Genomic DNA, 17,667 nt, shown 5'->3' with positions numbered 1-17,667 from the left:
GGTGTACACCCCTCAGCTTAACTGCTGCTTACATTTTCAAATTGTAAACTGGGTTGCCATTTGTTATTCATCAGCCATATGGCCCATATATAATACCTGTTTCTTTGGAGGCAATTTAAGTCTTTAAAGTCTAATTGCAGTGTGAGGGATAATTTCACCTGCAGGAATACAACTGGAGTGGGGAATATGAACTCTCTCCTGACCAGGGCTGACTCTCCTGCAGAAAATGTCCTCCTTGTGCCCCAATTAGGTTAGAAAGATGGAAATTCTACTTACAGCTGAGGGGGGGGGCAATTGTTTGTGGGGTTGGGGTTGGGTGGATGCAGCTAGGAAGAATTTAATCTTCACTCCCTAGCTGCAACCCCCCCCCCCCCATTTTCTTTTCCTTGCTGCAATTAGTCTTGAAAGAAACTTCCTTTTGGCTCCAATAGTTGTTTTTGGTGGTATCCCATGGCAAAAGTAATGCCTTTAGAAGAAGTCTATCACAGGAAGACTGCAGAAAAGTTATAATTGATTGCAAACACTTGGACTTTTCACATTTGCATTCCTGTTCATGTGCCTGCTGGAATAGGTACATGCATATATTATAACTCCTACAGACTTAAATGGAGTAGTGAAAGAGAATAAAGCTAAATGCCTCAGGATTGGGGTGGATGGTCTCTCGCCAGTCCTGCCCTGGGTTATGGAAAGACTTGCTCAGCCCAGACCATAGCAAACCTTGGAGACACACAGATTTCAGAGTTATGTGAAATATTTTCCCCACTTCAAGACTTGGCACACACAATTTTATAAGGAAAAAATGGAATTTATTAACTGAAAATGTTTATCAAGGGCATTCCCTTCCATCTTTTTGAGGGCGGAGGACCTAACTTACCAAGGAACATTTCATCTTCCATGGCTTCTTGGATGTTAAAACATTGCTAGTGTTTGAAATACAACAGATGGGGAAGCTGGCGCTTTTAATGGAACCCATTTACCCACAAGTGGAGGACTTGCTTTTCAAAGGTCACTCTGTTCCCATTTCCGAAGTGAAATGGGCCTAACTGAGCAGGGCCAAGGCCATGAGGCTGGTTGCTTCACCCGAGTGGATACAGCATCCCATGTGCTGACCCAAGAATAATCCGAATCTCCTGCCTGAGGATGGCTTTGACTTGGTATATAGTGGAAGAAGTAAGAAGGGGGACTGGGGAAGGATCAGATTTGCAGGTACTGGGCGTAGCATCAAGTGGCAACTTACACTTGTGCATGAATACACTTTAAATCACTCATAACACCACAAGCCTCATTTAAAATATCTGAAGAGCTGCCTCTTGCCTTTGGTGCACATGCAACATACCTAAGGGTCTGTGAACATGCCAGACAAAATGTAGCAAATAACCCAGCATTGCACTAGCTATGGCTGAAACTGTCTGTGGCATATGACGTGCAGTTGGGTGTGTATTTCCATGGACTTTTGTTTTTTTTAAAAGAAACCGCTATAGGAGGCTGCAAACTCCAGTGGCTGGGCCACATTTCCCTTTGGTACGGTGTCTCCATGTTCTTGAGTACGCACAAGCAGACTCTCTCCAGAGATGTCTAACCCGAGCAGAGCACTGCAGATTTCTCATGTCATTTTGTAATCTCGGAAACATTTAATGTTTCCAGCTCAAAATAAAATGCATTAACGTAGGAAGCAGGGGCGTAGCTAGCTGCTCTGGCACCCGGAACAGCGGGGGCTGGGTGATCCGCCCACGGGGTGCAGCAATCCACACATGGGGGCACCATGGCGATCTGCCCAGGGGTGTGGCTGGTGAGCTGCCCATGGAGTCCGCCTGGTGGACACGAGCCCCATGTTGTCATTTCAGGCAGCGCGGGGCCCGGAGCCACTGCATCACTCCCAGGAGAGACATGTGGCTCGGGCACGCTGCAGGCCAGGTCCCACGGTGAGTGCCACCCCCCGCGGTGTGCTATTTTGTCACTCCTCTCAAGGATGACACCCAGGGTGGGCCACATACCGCGCACTCCCCTTCCTACGCCCCTGGTAGGAAGCTGCATTATTCTCAGTACTATTTTTTAAAATACATTTTTATTAAAGATTTCTTAGTTTGCAAAAGTATGTGCAATGTTTCTTTCCCCCAGTTGTGTTTTCTACAGATCAGTTTCATTTGTTGAGACATTAGTGTTACATTAGGAAGAAAAGGGGGAAAGAGGGGGAGGGGGGAATGGTGATTGGGGGTGGGGTGGGGTGGGGTGGCAATGCTTCTATTCTACTTAGTGTATGTGTGGGGTCTTGTGTCAGCATCACTTGTGTGGGTTCTCTTTATTATTTGCTTGCATTTCTTGGGGGGGGGTGAGAGGTTGGGGGTGGCCTAGGGTTGTCTTTGGCTGGCTGTAGTGAGAATTGTTTTTTTCTTTGAGCAGGGTTTGAATCAGGTTAGCCAGATTGATTCGTATGCTGTTGGCGGATTCTCGTTGTTGTCTTGTTGGGCTGTGTATGAGATAAAGGGGAACCATACTGGGGTGAAGGTGTCTTCTTCTATTTGTCCCCATGTCAGTTTCAGTTTGTTGGTTAGTTTTTCTAATAAGGCAGTTTTCCATACTGTTTGATACCATTGGTCTACGCTTACTCCTGAAAGTTCTCTCGTGTCTGGCTATGATGCTTCTGGCTGCTGAGAGTAGTAGTAGTAGTAGTAGTAGTAATAATAATAATAATAATAATAATAATAATAATAATAATATATTATTTACCCCACCCATCTGGCTAGGTTATGAGCTCTTTGTGATGTGAGTGGGAATTATTGTCTTGGAAGATGCTTAGAAGGGCCAGTTCTGGGGTAACCTCTAACACTTGCTTAGTTATTTTGCATATTTCTTGTATGATTGATGTCCAGAAGGTTTGGATTTTAGGATATACTCAGTACAATTGACAACGGAGTGGCAGTGGCTCTGCAGGGGGTCAGGCAAGAGTTTTTTTCCTAGACCAACCTTGCGATGTCAGGATTGAACCTGGGACCTTCTGCCTGCTGCTGAGCTACCACCCTTCTTTCATCAGTCACTTTGACTGCAACGCCATACAGCCATAGGCAGCATGCAGAAATCAGGGGTATTCATTGGAGACTTCTTCTCCCCATTCCCATCAATGTCTGGATCTAGACTCTTCAGCATGCTTCCACCTTATTTGTAGCTAGTCGCTGAAGATAAAGAGAGAAGTAAATCAGCAGGTGGCAATTTCTGTGGCATTTATTTCACGGAACAATCAAGTTCCTGAAACATCCAGTGGAGGACTTTTTAATATCCATATTGGGGTTTTTTTGGGGGGGAGGGGTAGATGTTTCCCCATTTGTGTATGTCATATTTTTAGTGTCATTGTTTTTCTTGATGCTTTTTATGATGTTCTTCTTGTGGATGACTTTGGGATGTTTCACAGGAAACAATTCAGAAACAAAGTGGAATGGAATGGAATGAATGGATATCGTCCGTTTTCTGGATTCCTAGGTAGTGGAGCAGCTACCAGGCAGAATCTAGGTAGGTCTCTCAGAATGGCAGTGAAACAGATTGTTTTATGGCTGTTGCAAGGAGAAGAAAATGTTCTTTTCTTGATACTATAACTTAATCAAAGGAACAGACAGGGGTCATGGAGCAAATTCTTGAAACCAAAGCCACGAGTTATAAATAAATATGCCTTGGCATGCACAGAAGTGCCTTTGGAAAAGCCTAAAAAGGCTAGAATGAAATATTCCATTATTTTGAGTACTTTTTAAATAAAAAAAGGTCCTTGTTATTAACCTGAAAAATTTGAGAACAAGCTCTGCCATGATCCTGTCTCCACTGTCTGGCTTGACAACTCTGTCCTCCCACCCAAACACACAGACACACACACAGTCCAGGACACACAAAACAATGTCTTCAGGAATGTAGAGAGAGATTTAAGCTGGAAGGGGCTGCCAGCATTTTTGTTCTTGCCTTAGTCAAAGGGCTGAGCTGGTGTTACGATCAGGACATCCCTTCGCCATGTCTCTGCTGTGATCGCTTGGCAGGGTTTATTGAGAGCCACCCAGTGCCAATTTGCTCAGATGCATCAATCACAGCACCCATCGCTCAGGAGCCCCTTTCTGTCCTTCTGTCCTAATTGTCAGATCCTGCGGGTAGCAATGCAAGCTGCTCTGGAGGGAGTGGGGTTCTGTGTATTGTTTGGGTTGTAGTGGTGTTCTGGGAAGAGTTCTAGTTCACTTATCCAAGTTCACTTATCTTGAAACAATGACCATTTGATTTAATACTTCCTGCCTGCTTCCACACATGCTTCCTCAGAAGTAAATCCCACTGAATTCAGTGAGAGGTATTCCTGGCAACCACGCGTATTTTGGACAGTGGCAGCCTTTGTATGGAACACATATCTCTGAGAGGGGCCATAGCTCATGCTTTGCATGTGAAAGACCCCAGGTTCAACCCCCAGTATCTGCAGTTAAAGAATCTCTCATCCCCATCCAAGGCCTTCGGCAGAGGTCTGATGCTGCCTTAGATGAAGTTGGCTCATCTGGGTGAGTGTGAAGGACTGGGAAGAGACCCTGTGTCAGGGCCCTCTGATATCTCAAGCAGAGATCTTGATCTGTTACTGGGCTAGATGTCTCAGTGGTCTGACTCCCAGGGTGTGGACTGAGGGCTGGAAGCATTTCAGTCCTTTGGTGCTTCAGTGTTGCTGGACTAATGCATGGCTAATGGCCAAGGAGTCAGAGTTCAGCAACATCGGGAGGGTCAAAGGTTCCCCATCCCTGGGCTAGACTCACTAAATCACTTAATTGATAATAGGGTACATCCAGGTACACCGGGGAGTTTCTCACAATACCTCCTGTGTGCTGTTTTCCCCCGATGAGATGTTGAAAGATAACTTAAGAGAATCACATAACTGTTTACAAGGTTTCCATCTTTATATAATGCTTTGGATGCACCGGCACAATATGGAGTCCCCCCTTTATGGCCGTTTTCCGCCACAAACATTTCAGGCATTTTTCTTCAAAGTAGCTCTGGTCTGTGCTTCCCTCGTGTGGTGAGAATGAATATAGCAGCTGCTGCCATTTTTAATTTTGTTTTAACATGGGATGCACCAACACAGTGTGCTTTTATTTTACCCAACACGTGCTCCTGACCCTTTTAAAGAACGGCACCAAGTTGCACAGGGTTGGAGATTCTACGGGCTTCTTTGCACCTCTTCAGTGCAACAGAATGCAGGCACTAATGCCAGCAACAGTGACATGGATAGATTTGTTAGGACCAGCCAAAGAACTCATAAAGCAGTGAGCAAGTTTTTAAGTTCACTTTCTTTCAGGCAGGAAGGTGGGAGGGAGAACATAGGGCAATACTCAACAAGGTTTTTTTGTGCTAGTGCAAGGCGATTGCCACCTCTCCTTCCCCTGTGCATTCCCCAAATCTGCTCTGGAGGGTTGGAGTAACCCCTAGAACAGATGCAGGAGGGGGTTGGATATGTTCTATTGCACCAGGAAATACCCTTACATTGAATACAAACCAAAGAGGTTTAACCCGTTGTATACTATATTGCTGTATTATAGTGTAAGTCACTTGGAGGCATCTAACAACTCCAGTCAATTAGCCAATATTGCAATGGCATGGAGAATGTGGCCTACAGTCTCAACAGCACAATCCTATACATGTCTGTCAGAAGGAAGCTCCATGGTCTTCTATGGGGCTTACTCTCAGATATAGGATTGAAGCCTCAATAAGACAGAGCTTTCTGCCCCCTTGAACCTTCCATATGTTTTGGGCTACAGATCCCATATGCCTTTTGTGTTAGCCAAGCCGGCTGGAGTGTATGGGAGCTGTAGGCCCCAACAACATCTGGAGGGAGCCAGGTTGTGGAACGTCATGCCTAGTGTAAAATAGATCTTGGGTTGCTGCAAGACATGTTGGGTGAAGGAAAAATGGGTGCTCTTCCATTGAAACCAGAAGAACCACCAGATCTATCTCTAGGACTAATTTAAAAGCACATGTCCTTGTGAAAGCAGAAATGAAGAAAAAGTGGTAGGTTGTTTGTTTTTAATAGTAACAAAATGAGAAACCCTCCCCTCCTGATAAGTGCGTGGACAGCAAAATTGTACTTTCCATTGTGTTGGCAGGCGTGGCACTTCTCCTGCAGTTGCCATCCCTGCTTCCTGATTTTAGGATACATTTGCATCTTTTGTGTAGAAAAGAAGTACTTTATTTCAGAAATACGATCTGAAGAGAAACCAGAGTAATTAATTTTAAGACGGCCAAGCCCTTTTAGATCAAATCTCAGATCATTTTTAAATTGCATTTATTATTGATTCTGTATGTGTCGTGTGTGTGTGTGTGTGTGTGTGCTGGTCGTCGACAGTAATAAAGTACTACTACTTTCAGAAATAGCGAAAACCACTGCTCTTCATGGAGAGAGGAAGAGGGGAGGGATAACATTTGCCAGGCATAAAAACGCAGCTGATAAATGTGAGTTCCCTACATCAGAATTCAGCGTAGGGCTGAATGAACACGGTCTCTGACTCAAGTGGTCCGTGTTGCACATCACAAACTTCATTCTCAGTGTCTGGCTCATCATGAAGTAGATTTAGCTCTCACCTAGTCATATATGCAGCTGTGCCCTTCCCCATTCCCTTTGTAAGTGAATGGGCACCATTGTCTCCTCTGCAGAAAAGTAAAAAGGGCTGCGGTGAGGATGAAACCTGCCTGGAACACCACATCTCCTTGCAATCTGCAAGATTTCTGTTCACATGATGGACATTCTGCTACTTTATTTCAAATAAAGTTGAAAGATTCTCAGCTGTCTCCCTTAGTAGAAGATGGGCAAATCACAATCATTCAGCACACAAGTGCACTACACAGACATTCCCCAAGCCATGCACACAGGCTAACTGAATGCATAACTTTATTAAATAAATGCTTTGTCATAAGAAAAGACAAAGATCAAAGAGTAACATAAATTATAAGTTGAATAAATAGTATACAGCAATCTTCACTTTTTAATAAAATGTGAGATTCTTTTTTTTTTTTAAAGTACAAAATGCTAAACAGAGCAATTACACTCCTCATCCATTGTCAGTTTTTTCACAAACTGCTCCCCCCCGCCCCCCACCGGTAAGAGTATGAATATTTTTTGTTTACTGCAAAAGGAAAAAAAAAATATCCACAGAGCTACTGTATGTATGTAAAGCTATTAAAAGCTACCGTAAAATGTGTAGTGAATAATTTCTGCGTAATGATTAAAAACCAGGTAGGATACTCGGAATCATGTGTGTATTGTTAACTGTGCTACTGAGGCCAATAACTGCATTGTAGATGAGCTGTCCCAGTGGTGTTGTGGGAGGGGCTGAGAGTGGGTGGAGTTGGAAGTTGGGAGTGCTGCAAGCCCCCCTCTCCTCCCCGGGCATTATCTGAGATGCTCATACCAGGAAGGGTGCCCTGGGACTGCAGTGACTTGTCAACTGCTGAAGTTATAGATGCTCTGTTGAAAGACAGAAAAAGAGAGAGAGAGAGAGAGAGAGAGAGAGAGAGAGAGAGAGAGAGAGAGAGAGAGAGAGATGAAGTGGAGAAATAGTGCAATATGCTCTTGTACTAGTGGTTTCAAAATAAAACTGTCCTCTGCAACAGTGACAAGGAATATCTCAGCTTGAAAGGAGGTCTTTGCTCCCCTGGATATTGTCGTCCGTAGGCTATGGCGACACCCACACCGTATATTTAAACCATGTCTAAAACCTGTGGTTCGTCCCCCCCCCCCCCAAGAGAGTTGAGTGCTAGGAATTGCAGCTCTCAGAGCAAGAAACTCTAGTTCCCAGGATTGCAGGAAGCCATGTGATTCAAACATAGGATATGCATGTGACCTGCACCAGCTGCAGTGGGACCTTCTAAGACTTTAAAGATCTCTATGTGCTCCTCCTGAATCCCACTCACAAAGGTTGAAAGTGAAAGCTGCTTTGGAGATGAAAGGTATCTCACCAATTGCCTCCAAAACGTTCTCCACACCTTCCCTGTGCACAGTCTCTGAGATCAATGTCTCTGAAGGGGACTCCCCCACCGCGTTGTCTTTTAAATATTTTTTTTCTCATCACCTCCCACCCTGATTCACTACTCTGGCAGGAAAGCTCTTTCTTAAATGAAGTAAACTGGGCAAGCCTTTTCTCCTCGGTCAACAATGGAGATGGTATCCTCCTCTTGAGGTGTCATTTCTACTTCGGTGGCATAACTTTCATCTCCTACCAATGGCAGCTGGAGTCTTTATGGGGGAATCACGGGTAACTGAAGAGGAGAAGCGATTCAGGCACAGAGTCGCCAGCCAAAGGGAAGGAGGGAGATCTGTGCATTCAATGGTAAATATGTCATCTTTAAAGCTTATAACATAATGGAATTGAGCACACGTCAAAAAACGTGGCGGGTCATGTGAGTCACTCACCAGTAGCTTATGGTTGGGGGAGATTATTGAGAATGGCTTGCCAGAAGTTGGCACTGTAACCAATGTAACACAAAAGGCTAATAGAAATGAAGGACTAGTAGGAGGGTTAAGAACAAAGACTTATTCTAATAGCAGGTGCTATTAGAGTAACGAGGTTCAGGACTTTTCTTCTAAAGCTGGCATCAATTCTAACAGGTTTTGTTTACCCATAGTCTCTTATGCTGGTGCCTTGGCATCTACAGGTTGGAAAGAGGTCCCTCTACCTTTGACAGTTATAGGACCATGAAGGTTTGTTGGTAGGTATGAATGAATGAATATGATGGATAAAGAAGCCCAAGTTCTCAGTCCTATTTCTACCCATGTTCTACAGACTTTGGTCTTCCCAAACGTTGTCACCAGCCTGTTTGCAAACACAGCTTTTCCTCTGCTTTTAGGAGGTGATCATGCAAACTCTGCAGAGGTCATGTCAGTGGTTAGGCTCAAGGCCTCTTGAGGGCACATAAAAATGTCAACCTACTTTTAAGGGCAAGGGTGGCAAGTTTAGCACTTTTGATGGGAGCATGGCTCTTGGGGAGCTCTTCATTTGATGGAAGTGACACTCAGGTTGGGGAAGATGTCATATCTTCCCAAAGTGGCCACCGAGATCACATAACACGGTCTTGAAAGACCTACATTGGCTCCCAGTACATTTCTGAGCACAATTCAAAGTGTTGGTGCTGACCTTTAAAGCCCTAAATGGCCTTGGTCCAATATACCTAAAGGAGCGTCTCCACCCCCATCGTTCTGTCTGGACACTGAGGTCCAGTGCCGAGGGCCTTCTGGCGGTTCCCTCGCTGCAAGAAGCCAAGTTACAGGGAACCAGGCAGAGGGCCTTCTCGGTAGTGGTGCCCGCGCTCTGTGGAACACCCTCCCACCAGATGTCAAAGAGAGAAACAACTACCAGGCTTTTAGAAGACATCTGATGGCAGCCCTGCTTAGGGAAGCTTTTAATGTTTAAGAAACTATTGCATTTTAGTATTTTGTTGGAAGCTGCCCAGAGTGGCTGGGGAAACCCAGCCAGATGGGCGGGTTATAAATATTATTATTATTATTATTATTATTATTATTATTATTATTATTATTTATATCCTTCCCTAGTCTGCTCTGCAGGGCCTTTCAGGAAAAGGGGTTGTGTTATTTTTTAAAAAAACCCTCCTCCCTGAGAACACTGGGAGCTTTTTGTGACAGTATTCACTAGTACAGAGTACTGACACGTGTGTTTTTTTTGGGGGGGGGCTGCCCGTGGACTTTTATCTATATATGGGTACTGGCACCTCATTTTTTTAACCAAAAAGAAAAGCACTGGCCTTGAAGGATTGAGACTGGGGCAGCTGCTTCCCTGCCTTTCAGCTGAGATTTTGAGTGCTGCTTTAAGAATAAAAGGCTGATCTTCTAATGGTGAAAGTCTACATCAGCTTTGGGTTCTCCATACTTAAGTAGTAAGGATGAAAAATGTGCTCTCTCCTGGAAAATCAGCTGTGGCCAATGCACTTGGAATGGTTTCTGCTACTGCAGTAGCCAGCAAAGTTTGCAACCAGGTAATGGAACTGTCCTCAAAGGCATCCTTTGAGCTTATGAGAAAATCCTTTTACAATGTGAGCTGGCAGTTAGGTGGGAATATTATGTACTCCAAACCCCCTCACCTGCTTGCGATATCTGTACTGTGTGTGTGTGTGTGTGTCCAAGAGAAGTGAGAGATGAAGCGGCTCTCTCCATGCCCTGTTTACGGAGTAAGAAGGGATCTTATTTTCTATATAGGGAAAGGTTTTCAAGTTTCAGGAAATAATAAAAAAATACATATCAAGAAGGAAGGAAGGAAGGAAGGAAGGAAGGAAGGAAGGAAGGAAGGAAGGAAGGAAGGTAGAAAGGAAGGAAGGAAGGAAGGATAAAAGATGGTTTTGGTTGAAACCAGTCCAGGAGCGCCAAGAGACTGACTCTACCAATTGGGGAGAGAAAAGGATTTTAGCAACATTCTTTCATCTTATGCAACTAAGGCTGCAATCCTCTACCCATTTACCTGGGAATAGGTCCCTCTGATCTCAATGAGACTTCTTCCTGAGTAGACATGTTACGGATTGCCCTGTAAAGATATATGTTTACACCACACACTTACACTGATTTAGGAATCACTCCCTCCTTTCAGGGAACCTTAGGGACTGTAGAAAAGTACAGTCCTTAGGCTTCTTTGGCAAAAGCCATGACAATTAAATTGGTACAAAATCAGCATAACTTTGCAGTGTAAATTTCCCCTAATTTCTTATGTGCCCAGCACATCTCCTGCCCCTTTATATGCTATGTAGATTATATGTGCACTCTGCTTCACTGTCCTTTCCTCCATGTAAATCTTCTTTTGACAATAGAGATTTGTTTTTAAATCCAAAGGGATTAAGTTCATCAGCCTCTTCTCAGCCCATAGTCATTGTACCATGGACCTTTCCCATGTATTCTTTAGACCAGAGAAAGTGCACCATATGTGCCCTGGAGCAAGCAAAAGGGCTCCAGTTCTCACTTTTGGAAGATGACGGAATTCCCTCTCGCCTTTGTTCATAGGGGGATCTAACTGAAGCTCATTTTTTTCCAAAGAGATAAGAAGGCAATGCTGTGCTTTGCTGTAGCATAGATATCACCAGGTTCCGTGGGATCACTTTGTCCCTCTCTGTAATGGCTGGAATGGAGAAGTCTCCTGTATGAATTACCCCTGGAAATGCCAGGATCAGATTAAAGCTTTATATAATCTGTTGTAAGGACAGGGACCATGCAGCCCTCCAGTTGCTTCTGGTCTCCAGTTCCCATTAGCTTCAGCCAGCCTGGCCAACAGTCGAGTGATTGGAGTTGTAGTCCAGCAACATCTGGAGAGCCTCAGGTTCCCCATTTCTACTGGCTTGGCCATTATGAAAGTTCATTCTCAAGATACACTTTACTTTTGGTGCTACCTTAGGTCTCCCCCTTTTGGAATACTGGCCATAATCCCAAGTGTGAACACCTAAGGGACCAAGGCCCACCACTGGGGCTGTCCACACAATCTTCTATGGGGAAGGACAGATGCGGTCAGGACCTTTCATTTACCAACCAAGTCCCAATACAAGTGATTTATCAACCCAAAGGAATGAACCATGTTTAAAGCCTGAGAAGAAACACTTAAACAATTTCTGTCCTTCTACTTTGTAGAAGACTTCAGGGACAGCCCAAATGTTGCACATGGGTGTCTTTCATGGAGATCAGGATTATGGCCATTGCTGGGGGTGGGTGGGGAGGCATCTCAGATTGCCTATAGCAAGGCAACAAGGGCACTGCCCCTCCTTTGCATCATTACCACAGATTTGCTCCCTTACCCAGTTCACACACTTGTTGACATGGAAGCACAATTATACCACTCTGGTAAGTATAGAATTTCTAAAAGGGACCATGATGCTCCTTCTCTCCTACAAGCTCTCTTGACTGACATAGATGATCTTGTTGCCAGGGAACTGGGAAAGAGCTACCTAACTAGGGGTATATTGTTCAGATTGCATTGTCAGCAGAGCACCCAAGGACTTATCCAGTTTAGGAAAGAGGCACAGCCAAATAGTCCAACCCAAATGCAGGTTGTAAACAATGAGGCATTTCTACCTTTCCCACATGCTAAATCAGGGGGGAAATGGGACTTAGGCTCACGACATCGTGATAACAAATGTTCCAGTCAAAGCACAGTTCTGCCTTATGTTACACAGGAGGTTGTGGTAGGTTTAGCTTTGATTCGGAGGAGAAAGGGTAAAAGTCTCACCACTACTGCCAAAGCCCAGGGGAGGGGATAACTGAAATATCTAGCAGTCATTTGCACTTTCCAGAAAATCTGGATCAAAGATGGAGGTGAAAGGATGGAGTGGGCTTTGTTTGCACTGTTGAATTTTGGGGCAGGAATTCCACGCAGACGATTGGACTTTTTACCTTGGAAGGATTAGTGTGTGTGTGTTTCCATCTCCATATTTCCTTGTCTCTGCACAAAAGGATGGGTGTTTGCACATAGAAATGTGGAGAAATCTCCCCACCCTGCTCTCCTCCATAGAAGACAAATCAAATCTCCATAGAGCCAATTTGTGGATTCCCTGATCCAGATTTTCTTGGCCAGTTCTCACATCTCTGGGGAGACCCCAATGGTTTGTTGGCTTTCATCTTTGTTCTGGAGCTGATCTGAACACTGCTGGCAGTGAAGGGGGTGATAGAAGAAAAACCCACCACAGTCACTTTCATGCTGTAGCCATTCCGCCAGGACGATTCCTCATTTCCCTTTCTTCTGTGCTTAATAGTGCATGTATCATGTTGTGGGTGTCCTCCTGGTTCTCCTACCAGCAGCGCTCTTTTCTGACGCTCAGCAGGCAGTGTGGCCTTCCTCATCTGCCTGCAAGCAAAACCCCCGGTCCTCTCTCTGTCTCTCTCCATGCTTCTGATCAGCATGTTGTCCAGAAGTGCTTGCAGCCCACCACACCAGTGTCCTTGACTCCTTTGTGTCCTCCTCCCGGAAATCACCATGGGTTCCATTTCTTTTGCACCCTCAAGTGGATTGCATGTTTCTTAATAGCTACTATTTTGGTGATTTTCCCCTAATGCTAGGGACTTTGGATGGGTAATCCTTTCTCTCTCTCCCTCTTGTCATTTTCTTGCATTCTCATTCACCATCCTGAACATAGGAAAGATCCTTGTCATGGCAATGTCCATGGAGACATACTGAGGAGTTTAAAAAATGTTAAACAATAAAAAAATAATTTTAAAAATGGCTTTAGTGGCATGCCCAAGCCTGGACGTGAAAGTTGTCAAATTGTTGGTTTCTGGGGGTGATTTTTTTTTAATTTTTTTTTGTTTGCATAGCTGCTTCTTTCCTGGCGGAGACTTTGACAGCGGCACAACAGGCAGAAATTAAGCAGGTGCAGCTTTTTTCCAGCACAAAAGATGCACTCATGGGGATAAATTGACATGTACTGATTTTCTGCCCACCATGCAGCAGTTTCAGACTTAGAGTCTCTTTCAGGGGAAAAAAGGTCACAACCTACTCTCAGTCACTTTGTAGACATTGAAAGATGGCAAAATAGTTTTCTTAGCTGTGGACTAGATTTACAAATCAAGTGTGCATGATTTTATGAATCATGTTTTAACTCCTTCGTATTGTCCTTGCTCAGGGCAATGATATGTGAGTACAATAATAGGAGTCATTCCCCCTGTCCTCACCTTTACATTAAAGGGTAGAGAGTGATAATAATTGCTCAGCATTGTGTGGATATCCACAGGTCAGTTTACATAATTGACAACAAGAAAAATATGCTTTAAGTGCCTGCAGGACTCCTGACATGCTATTGCTTCAGCTTGGGTCATGATCCTGCAAATACACAAACCTGAATGCCTTTGACTTACACAAGAAACTGCACAGAGGTTTGTGGGGCTTCTTGCATGGCTGGAGGTCAAAGGACTCTTCTTGGAAGAAAAGGGACTTGTTCAACAAAGAGTAAACATGTGCACCACAGCTGTATTTACACAGGAGAGAGATGGACAATGACACCTCAAATAGTCAGGTCAAACCTCTTACTTAACTGCCCAGGGAAACAGTCCCAGCAGGAGCTGAAGAATTTTGATTTTTAACCAATAGCTTCACTTCACCCTGCTGTAGGTTCTGATGTTCTCTGATCCATTTGATTTTTATTTGAAAAGAAAATAAGGGAGAGGGAGAGCAAATAAAACCTTAGCCCTGGGGGAAGGAGTAGAGAAATGACAAAATTGAAAAAAGAACCTTGACAGAATATATATATGTGTGTGTGTGTGTTGATTGAAATAGTGAGTGGCCTGCTTGTCCTAGGATTCTGCTGGTTAAACTAAGCACTCCCCAAAATCTTAAGGTTTCAAACCCACCATAGTAAAAAAGGGGGAGGGGAAGAAAACGAAAACGAAATTCAAGTGCTTCTGAGAGCTTCCTACATTGGTGCTGACGGGGCGGCTGGGTGACGTTACTTTCAAGCATTGCGGCCTACAGAGTTATCTTATGGCCATGTCCCAAGGGAGGTGGTGGCTGCCTTGTCACCTTCATCTTCTGCCTCCTTCCTTCCTTCCTTCCTTTTCTATTTATCCATTTATTTGGCTTCAAAGTGTTGCCTTTTCTTCTTTAGTCTCTGCCGTTGCCATTGAGAGAAGTTGATGATAATAACCGTAGATTCCGAGGTCCTCAGTTTCTTAAAAATGAGATGAAAGGAATCAGTCTCCTGGGCACGTCGTGAGGTGTGGGTGGGTAATGGGTGGGTGGGTGGGGGAAAGGGCTCTGGCAGGGAGAGGCAAAGAGGGATAATTCACTCAGTGTTGCCACTGTCAAAGTTGTGACACTGGAGGTCTCCGGCTACGTAATCCGTCCCCGGCAGCTTCAGTCCGTACTTATCCACGCACCAACACAGTCCACGTTTTCGGCCTCGAGATGGCTTGCACTGGAGGGGGGGCGAAAAGGGTGGAGAGTGAGTGGGGGACATCTGGGATGGTCACGCCTCCCCTGATAGGAAGACATCCCTTGCCCACCTTAGAGGAAGTTAAGCTGGGAGTTAACATTAACTAGCTAATTCTTAACTAGACTAGATCCCCAAATAAGCACAGTTTGCTTCTGGGTAAAGGAGTGGGAGAGGTGGAAACCAGCCTAGCCTGCTCCTTTAACTGCAGCTTAATCTGAAGAAACAAACTTTTCCCAGTGTGGAGATGATGAGCACCACCACTTGCAAATTTTGGTGGATCAAGATGTAGATTAAGGCAATTAAATGTGGGCAATTGTCTTGGGTCTGCTGTAGGGTTGCTTGGGTTCCTAACTACACATGATGCTAATGGTGTCACTTGCAACAGTATTATTATTTTTATTCATTTAATCACTTCCTGCACCACATAATGCTTGGCTCGTACAGAGCATAAATCCATAGGCCACAACCTTGGTTCAGGCCAGTGTTCTTCAACTTTGGAACCTCAGATGTTGTTGGACTACAACTCCCATCATTCAAATCTCACAACAACACCTCCTGCCATCCTTAATGTGTAAGTGAGCTTTGAATGATGGGAGTTGTTGCCCAACAACACCTGGAGGACCCAAGGTTGAGGGACACCAGTTTAGATTTTGTGGTGAAATGACTGTTAGGAGACTGGGTCAATCGACTCGAAGCTGTGTGATGGGGAAGAGTCCCTGCTGTCTGTACCCCTGGACCACAAAGCAGAGCTTGACTCCAAGCAGAGCCTCTACCTGTTTCCTCTTGTAGAAGCCTTTCCTGTCACAGTTGGGAAGGTGGACAGCACGGGGGATCATGCGCTGGCTTGATTTGAGCTCCTGCAGCGATGCCTCCATCTGTCTACGGCAAGGGCCCTGAAAAAAGAGGAGAGAAAGCAATCAGGTGCTGAGGAGGATGAAGCACTGAACTCCCAAGATAAGGTCAGATTAAGTAGAATTCATTAAGATTAGTAGTGTTTTCTGCATGCTTATCTTAGTGAGGGTGTGCAGACTGAGCCAAGAGGCAAGCACATGTGCAGTGGTAATAGTGGTGAGGCAATGGGCACACACACAGAGCATCTTAGCCTGGCAAAACCTGGAACTGGCACTGCTTGGAAGAAACCAGCTTCACTAAGTGGTGGGTGGCTGAGCACATGAAGGTGGGGGGAAGGAAGAATCACTATGCAGAGTGGGCTTTAAACTAGCAGCTAGAATTGTGCCCACCAGCTCCATGTCTTCCACTTATCAATATCCCTCTCTAACCATCCTCTACTGGCACGGCAGTTATGGTGAGAACATAGATGGTAGGAAGAAGGGAGGAGACAAGACACGGAGCAAGAGAATGAAGGACAAGAGCACATGTGGTGACCACACTTACCAGTTCAAACTCTGGTCTCAGCTCAGGGGCAGCAACGCGAGGGTGTGCCGTGTTCTCCGCCCCACCAACGAACTTGGATGAAGTCAGCTTCTTCCTGCGATCCTTCCTCAGGGCCTCTACCTTTGACTCAGAGAGGCGCACGTGTCCCTTGTTCCTGTGCGGTTTGGAAGGGTAGGTCTCCTCTGCCATCTCTGAAGTGGTTGGGTCCTCATGCTCTCGGGATTCTCTTTCTGAATGGGAGAAAGCAAGAAAAAGTGTTGCTTCTTGGACTGGTGGTCACTTTCATCCATTTACTTGAGCCACAACATCCTTCTTTGCTCGTTGCTGTAGTAACAGCAGTCTCGAGATGCATAAAATCCACCATCTGTATTTGTGGAACACATGAAGCCCACATTCTGAGAAACCTCACATATTGTCAGGGACTGGACAGAGGAGGAATGGTGGGAAGCGCCTCCTCAGCCTGACCCTTCCAGAGAAGAGGAGGACAGTATAGATTTACAGCAGTGGTTTGTGGGATGTCATAGCTCAGAGGCAGATGAGGGGAAAAGCTGGTAAATGATGGGAGAGGAGCAGGAAGAAGAAGAAGGATCAGGGGAGAGACAGTTGACAGAATCAGTGTCTAGAAAACATTCCAGATCCCTCTTCTCCCAGAACCTGGCGGGCATTGCAAGTAGAAGAGCAGAGAGCTCAGAAGCAGAAGACACAGATCAGCCACCATAGGGATGACGTATAGTGGGAGAGATATTATAACAGCCCAACCTGCTATAATCCAAGGTTGGTGAATATGGTGTTGCTTTTCTAGGGTGACTAAACTACAGCACATTGTGCCATGATCTTGTTGCCAGAATAGAAATCAGACAGCAGAAGACAGGATCATCTGGGTTCCCAGGGTTATTCTTTTGGAGCTGGAGTGTGCTAAATTTGATAAATCCCCAACTCTTGCTACTGCCACAGTTATTAGTGGAAAGGTTATATTAAGTGCCAAACTGAATGCATCCAAACGAAGAACTCTCCAACTGTTGCATGGCAGGAATATAGCCTACTGTACAAAGAGAAGACCCACCCACTTGCCTCTGGCCCTACACACCCCTACCATGTGCCGCCCACCCCTCAGATGGTTGCCAGTGCAGGAATGTAGCCTCATGATGGCTCACATTCAGGCTTGTTCACAAGAAGAGTTTTCTTGGCATATGCCCTGGGAGAAGCAAGTGTCATTTGCTTTTCAGTGGGCAGCAACAATGCTCTGCTTCTGGATCTTAATGTGGAAGAGTGAGGCCCTCATTAAATAAAAGCTTGTGGTGCTCCATACAAGGTCAAAAGAGACATTGCAAGGTGTAGTCCCCTGAGTGAAGAGATGCAGCAGAT

At 45.1% G+C, this 17,667-nt stretch overlaps 1 protein-coding gene across 1 annotated transcript in view; it reads right to left on the bottom strand.

The window, feature by feature from the left end:
• Positions 1-13,927: 13,927 nt before the first annotated feature.
• The window catches only part of IGFBP5 (insulin like growth factor binding protein 5), a 37,617-nt gene continuing 33,877 nt past the window's right edge, over positions 13,928-17,667 (bottom strand). The window contains exons 2-4 of the mRNA XM_033161450.1: positions 16,303-16,532; positions 15,681-15,800; positions 13,928-14,889 (exon numbers count right to left, since the gene is read on the bottom strand). Coding sequence (XP_033017341.1) covers positions 14,758-14,889; positions 15,681-15,800; positions 16,303-16,532 — 482 coding nt within the window. The 3' untranslated portion in view covers positions 13,928-14,757. The remainder of the gene's footprint in view (positions 14,890-15,680; positions 15,801-16,302; positions 16,533-17,667) is intronic.

The sequence above is a fragment of the Lacerta agilis genome, chromosome 1, assembly GCF_009819535.1.
Source record: "Lacerta agilis isolate rLacAgi1 chromosome 1, rLacAgi1.pri, whole genome shotgun sequence".
Classification (NCBI taxonomy): Eukaryota; Metazoa; Chordata; class Lepidosauria; order Squamata; family Lacertidae; genus Lacerta; species Lacerta agilis.
The sequence above is the reverse complement of the archived record's forward strand: the minus strand, read 5'-3'. Positions and strand labels throughout refer to the sequence as shown.